The 7,241-nt window shown below is 42.0% G+C and overlaps 1 protein-coding gene across 1 annotated transcript in view; it reads right to left on the bottom strand.

Moving 5' to 3' along the window:
• LOC118341988 (natural resistance-associated macrophage protein 2-like) overlaps positions 1 to 1,055 on the bottom strand; it is a 22,678-nt gene extending 21,623 nt beyond the window's left edge. The window contains exon 1 of the mRNA XM_035680413.1: positions 990 to 1,055. Within this exon, the coding sequence (XP_035536306.1) occupies positions 990 to 1,055 (66 nt within the window). The remainder of the gene's footprint in view (positions 1 to 989) is intronic.
• Between the last annotated feature and the right edge of the window lie 6,186 nt (positions 1,056 to 7,241).

Below are 7,241 nucleotides of genomic sequence, written 5' to 3'. Positions count from 1 at the left end.
CTTCGGCGGTCAGCACGAACAGTGTCTGTTTGTGGCCACAGTTCATGCACTCCTGCATATATTTGCATTCAAGGCGACTGAGCCTGTTAGGAGTTTCCGCCCTACAAGGTTTACGGCAATTGGTTACGAGCAATGCTATGGACCGGATGGATGTGATAGCTCATGGGTTTCTATGGTTGCGCAGGTTGTCCTGAATTTGTTCGCTTTAGACTTCAAATACAAATTTTAAGCTAAGAATGCGTGGTGATCAGTATACAGCAAGCGACTGGTACACTGGTCTATAACTTGATGGTCTGATCCTTCGCCATTCAGAAACATACAATGTGGAGCCTGTCCTTTAAGAGGATGCTGGTGGACAGATACAGTTTAAAGAATAGTTCACCATGTTGAATAAAAAAGGAAAAAAAAGAGGTTCGGCCTCGTTGGTTTTGGAGAGGTTAGAGATGGATGGTTGAGATGCTTGGTTGACGAGCTTTGCCAAGATTAGGAAGGTTGACACCATCAGGAAGACACAGTTAGCATGGGCTGACACGGGGCGCAACATGCTCGTTGGGTGCGCTCTTAATTCTGGGGGGAGGACTTTGTCTGACCAGGAAAGTGTGGGGAAGTAGACAAGGCGGTAACAAGTCCTGCAGAAACTCTAATATGTTAAGATGGAATCCGTCGCCGCCAGTGAGAACAGCGGATGTTCCTTTGTCGTCCCGGTGTGTCTTTCCAGGTCCTAGTCAGGAAATTCAGGGGGGGTGTGGTTTTATATATATATCTCTATATATTATATATCTTCATGTGATAAGAATTCATTTCTCTCTCTTTTCTGTATATATAATCTTATATATTCTTTTTGACAGGGGCGGGTGTGTACATGAACTACTGTATTACTGGAACGATACAGATTAATCAAAGGAAGTTCACGCGCGCCGCGCCTGTCCCATCATTGGCCCCAAACTGTCCACACATCCCAGTATGTATTTGGGTCTAAAGATAAGCACTTGCTTGGTGGTGATGTAAATGGCGCCGGAGCGCGTCTCGGGGGTGCGGGGCCGCGCAGCCTTCATGGGGCCCGGGCCCACTCAAGGGCCTTCCAGTATTGGCCCAACAGGTCAAGTCATGTGATGTTATGCCTGCAGAACGGGAAGGAAGGAAGGCAAGTGTGTTTCCCAACTGGTGATACCCGGGTAGAGCGTGGGTGAGCGCAACATGGATGTGATGGGCGTTGATGATGTGATGCATGTATGAAGTGGGCATTAAGCAAATAAACACAGGGTACACAGGATCAAAACAAATTCAATCCCTGTGCTAGTTAGAGGTGGAGGGAAGACCATTGTAGAAAGCTGGAGAGTTGGACCTTGGAACTGTGACGCCGTGCGTGTTGTTGGTGACATGTTAAAGGAGACAGCTAAAGGATGTGGAGTGAAGTGAGCGAGTGCAGTGCGAGGAAGTCGACAGAGTTATGCAGCTCAGCCTCTGCGGCGCAGCAGGTGGGTGGTGCTGTTGCGTGTGTGAGTGTGCGACGCAGCGTCGCAGCGTACAGATCCAGCCGAGCGAGGTGGCGATACGGAGACCCAGACGCCCCCCTGGTGCAGGGCGATGCTGACAGGCGATAGCGATGCGGAGAGGTAGAGGCGTAAGCAAAAGCGAAACGAGTGTGCGAGTGAATGTAGAGATTCGGCGCAAAAGAGTTGCGAGTGTGAATGTAAATCCGAAGGCAGAAGAGTTGGAGTTGTTGAGCCCTCGAGAGTACGGTGGTGTTGTGTTTTTGCCTCAGAAGAGACGAGGGAGTGTTCGAGGTGGGGGTGGCGAGATGTGGACGTGTGTACATGTAAAAACGCCATATCGAGAGGACGCGGTTGGGTGCGCGAGGTGTTGCAGCAAAGAAGCACGACTCAGAGACTAGTACACAACCCTGCTGCCACACAGCTGCCGGTGTTTCCGCGTGGCGTGTGTGCTGAAGGAGGATGCTCCTCATACCTGGATCATGACTCCAGAACGGTCCTGGTGGGATGACCATGCGAAGCAAGAAGGCGGCCTAAGCAAGAATTTAGTTTGGAGGGCGCCTGCGCTGACGTGGTGCCAGAGCAAAGAGGGAGTAGTGTGGAAGTATAGTCGAGTAAAAACGTTGAGAAACAGGAGTATTTGCGGGTGCGGGAGCATGATTACCCGGTTCGGAGGTGATACGCTCGAGTGTGGCAGAGAAGCGATTCGGTGCTGGTCTATAAAGGGTGGGCATGAATGTTTGCTATGAAGTGAAGTATACCAAAAACACATTGTAATTTAAACACGGTCTTCATTTCATTAGACAGACCTTAGGTCAGAGTCCAGGCAACATCTCAAGGCCATACTACTACTACTACTACTAATAATAATAATAATAATAATAATAATAATAATAATAATAATAAAATATATGCTTGCAAACAATACAATATAATATAAAAGCAGCACACATAGTTATTAAACATATGTGGACATTGTTGACACGAGAGAGACAGAGGGATAAAGAGAAAAATACTATATAATGTATTATTGGTGGTAATAACTACAATATCTAAACACTACAATAATTACAACTCTAACTCAAGTATTAAAAGTTAGAAGAAACTTTATAAACTCTGTGAAACACTATCTACATCGATTTATTTATCATTCATCCCCTCTTGTGAATTTGGCACATTAATACATTAAGTCATTACAGTTGTGTTTTGTCTCAGTTCGTTCCGGCCTGTAACGGCATCTAACGCTAGGCTCCTCTGTGTCTAAGTGTTTGTTGTGTTTTTTTATTTGTGAACACAGTGTTTGTTTGGCTATTTTAACTATTTTCTGAAGGAGGTCAAATTTGTAATGACAGTCAAATATGTGCGGTCATGCACAGACCAAAGAGCTACATCAGCTTCCTTTTGTGTATCCTAGATTTTGACAAAGAGGAAAAGCCAGAGAGACTCCCAAACCATGAAAGAATGCATGCTGGCCATTCTGGATGAGGTGACAACAAAATTTAAACTAGTATGACATCTGCTACCAAGAATAAAAAGCTGCTGAAAATGTCTTGCCCAATTCCGGGGTTTAAAATCTGGCTTAATTGAATTTGTACTGAATATTAACCTATATGTTTTTTTACACACTGCCATTATGACATTACGACGCAGAAATGGAGACAAGGTGAACCAGGAGAGGGAGAGATATAGTCCTCTAGCCACCATGTTAAAACCCTCAATGCCTGTGAGCTACATGAAGAATGGTTGTGTGACAGTTTAATAAAGTTAAAAGGTTTCTGCTGTGGAGCCTTAGATCTACACTATAGGCTGTCATGGTCAGACATCTATCAGAGCTATAAGAGACAGATATGAGGGGGAGGAGGCAAGAGTGTACTGTAAGAGAGTCACACAGACAGAAAAAAGGACAGTTTTTACCCTTGAAACATGATCAGCGTGTCGCACTTCTCCAAAAGTGGTGGACAAATATTTACAACCATGAGAGAGTGCACTCAGAGAGCTCCATTTCACAGGGGTCTTCATTACTTGGACTCCATGTGCAAACGACAATACAAATCTGCCTCAATCCAATAGCCTTTATATTTGGCTAAAAATATAATACAGATGTTTCCATACCAAGTGTAATAACTGCATGGAAGAGAATCTGATGCAGACAGCATCACTACCTGACAAACAAAGCACCAAACAGCACCAACAGGGACTGCCAAGGGTGGTACGGTCAGCTGAACGCACCACCAGATGTCTTCTCACTGACTTACAGGACATTTACACCAGGCTAAGGAAGACTGAGAGGATTATCAGAGACCTCAGTCACCCTAACAACAAAATATTATCTCGGTTGCAGCTGTCAGGGAAGCGTTACTGCTGCCCGAAGACCAAAAGAGAGAGGATGAGGGGGAGTTATAATCCATCGACCTGCCATACATTATATAAAGCCGGTGAATGTGTGGTTTACACCGTTTATAATGTTTATATTTTTTATACTAGGGATGGACTTTTTGTTCATGTTAAATAGTAATCCTAACCATCCACGCACGGTTTAATTTTATAGCTAAATCACCAGCCAACCAAAACTTGTCTCACCCTTCTGTCTCTCAGCTTCAGCTGCAAAACCTTGACTGAGAGTTGAACTGGTACTGAGGATCTCGAGGAGGAGGATGTGGGCTGGTGCATAATCAATGTAGCCCAACAAGGCATCTCTATCCCTCTTGTTTTTGTGTAATGGGCTGCTTAAGGTGGCCCACAGAGCGAGCGGCCCACCGGATTTTACCCGGTGTTCCCAATGGCTGCCTATGGTTAATTTTGTACCATTGTTTTCTTTTATTTAAATGTTCCTGTTTCTGGAGCTAAGCACTAAAGAATTTCACCACACACTATACTGTGATTGTGGTTTTTATTTGATTAAACATGAACAGAGACATAAATACATCTGGAAAATAGGCGTAAGTATTGTGGTAGCAATTTGTTTAATAAAGCATACAAAGTATGATCTTGTCTTTCTGTAAGGTTTTATTCAAGTCATCCATGAATGGTCTCAACGCAACCGTCACACTCTCGTATGTGAAAGTCCGAAAGAGCCCAGAAGAGAAGAAGCAGTTTAGTTCTATCCCTGTTGGAGCATCACTCTAACACAGTTCCACATTCCTGAGTTCTGCGGACAGGTAAACAGGTGATGGTAGTTTATTAATGATGTCATGTCCTCGGCTGCACAGTGAAGTCTAAACATTACACAGAGCACATGAAGAAACAGGACAAAGGGTTACATGCATTATAATAGATATACTCTTGAACAGAGTCATATATGAATAAACAATAACCAAGTCAAAGGGTAACATAATCAAAATCAAAAGTGCCAAAATAACCTGCAACCTCTGAGCATACAAGGAACAGGATTAATATATTTGTATGGATGCACAAAGTTTGGTGTCCATGTACTTGAACATTAACTGATTTGTGCTGGTATGAAGAAATAAGCTCATTTAACCCCATTTGCCAAAAGTAATACACAGCAATCTCAAATGTATCTTTCAATTGTTTTGTTTTTTTTCTCTGTGTTGACAAGAATTCCTGCAACTCTCACTGGTGGGATGGAGCAGAGTGTCCAAGTACAACAAGAACAAAACAGCCATAAATCAAATGTTCTCAGCAGTGTCACATATAATCAGTTGGGGGTCTGGTGCGATGTAGCCTCTGGGGTGGATTCACTAGAAATAGACATAGAAGCTCCAAGAGTCATTAGCCTCAGAGTGCAACTACTGCAGAGGATCTGCAAATTTACTATAAATGATCCAGTTGGGAGTCACAGTGTCAAGATGGAGGACTGTTTTAGATGTGGTTTATGCATGCCATTACAGCAAATCTGTTCCATTCTTTATCCCATCACACTTGATGCAAAGTTAAGTGGCTACACCTTCAGCTATAAAGAAAAAAAGAAAATGTAATTTCCCTTCAAGACACCATACTTAAACTCCAACGTGCAACATGTAATCCACACTAAAACCAAAGCTCAACACTAAAGTCACAGCTCAGTAATAATCTACAGATATGCATCTGTTATAATGAAGATTAGGTCATGAACCCATTATCTGACTACTCTTTCAGAATGGAGAATAGGAAGCTGTGTATGAGCGCATAGGTGGTGAAAGAAGGAGAGAGAGCGGTGCATGAAAGGTATGCGTGTGATGTTGTCAGAGTCACTCTCACTGAGTAGCAAACAATTAACAGTCAACATGTGCTATCTTGCATTCACGTGAGCGTGTAGAGTACGATCCGTCATTGCCCGAGGGTTGAGTGCAAATGAAAGAAAAAAAGCCGCCATAAGGAGTGTCTTCATATACAATCAATTTCATCCTAATCTTAGACTAATTGGTTCCACTCCCAACATTAGCACATCTAATGTATCACAAATCATATGGTGTTTATTTTGGACAACATAATATAAATTCACTGGAAAGACATATCTCTAAGTCAAGCTGTGGCAAGAATAGCCCAACAATCTGCCGAAGGATGCTGAAGCATGATTTCAACACCAAAAAAGATGTAATTTTCTCTGATTTAAGATTTCCTTTATATCCTTTAGAATTACACAGCCAGGCCTATGAAGTCTATCACTGACTGAGTGTTGTAGTTACACCATTGGTCAATCGACTGTTGAAGTATTCTAATGAAATGGAGGTTGAATATTCTGTAAACATTTTGATTCTGCTGGCAAAATATTACTTACACTCAAATGTAAATTTATTTATTTACTTATTCTGTTTTATTACTTTACTTCCTAATTAAAGTTATTTGCTCTTAAAAAATATGTATGGCAGTCATGTTCACAGTAATGAACTGTCATGTTCTATAGCCTAGATGCCTGTTTGAATGACAACTTGAGAAAAAACAAACAAAAAGAAAACAACCCATCGATCTGATCCATCTTGAAATGAAAAACCTTGCTTGCCCATTGGGAGCCTAGTCTGAAAAATTGGGTGGTGCGGTGCATCAAACATAAAGAAAGCTTTACAGTCCTCAATTACGTCTGGAGGAGCACATTGACCATAAGTGGTCCAGCTATATGCATTTTGACCTAGTCTTGTCCTTTTATATGGCACATGACAAGGAGATAAATGATTAATTGATGACAAAGTGATTGTTTCATGAATGATTAATTAACTGAAGAATTTCATAAAAACTAGTTTTGCAGTGGCAGATTACATGTATCATTAAAATAAATGAGAAAAATCAGGGGCCCTTGGTGCATACCTTTTCTCAGATTGATTAAATGACTAAATTGCCATTGTTGTACTTCTCTTCAGCTGAATCAGACACTGAATAATGTAAGCAAAGAAATTTTGATTAGTGTCAGCACATACGTACCTGACGTAAGTTAAGTACGTTATGTAAGTTAACTTATAGGTACATAACTTAAAGTTGCAGTTTGGAACATTTATATCTCGCAGTGACAGTAATTACACAAAATTCATATTTCTTTTATATTCTAAAGTCCCTCACTTTAAAATAAGTCAGTGTTAACTTTTAGTTTCACACAGGAAATGAACACCAGTCTCCTCAGTAAAACTTCTGTGTTCTTTTCATCTATCCATCCACCCCAACTTCCTCCATACGCAGACTTTGTGGCTGTGCTCCTGTCATTATTGCCCCCTGTCAGTACTGCACTGTGACGGTCCCCTGAGTGGCATTAATGTTTCCTCTTCCTTTTAAGGCAGCAGGTACTTGGGGGTTGGACCAATCGGCATAGCCGGAAGC

Source organism: Morone saxatilis, unplaced genomic scaffold (genome assembly GCF_004916995.1).
Source record: "Morone saxatilis isolate NCDOM2014 unplaced genomic scaffold, NCSU_SB_2.0 Contig8, whole genome shotgun sequence".
Taxonomy (NCBI): domain Eukaryota; kingdom Metazoa; phylum Chordata; class Actinopteri; family Moronidae; genus Morone; species Morone saxatilis.
Note: the sequence above shows the minus strand (reverse complement) of the source record. Positions and strands in the feature narration are given on the sequence as shown.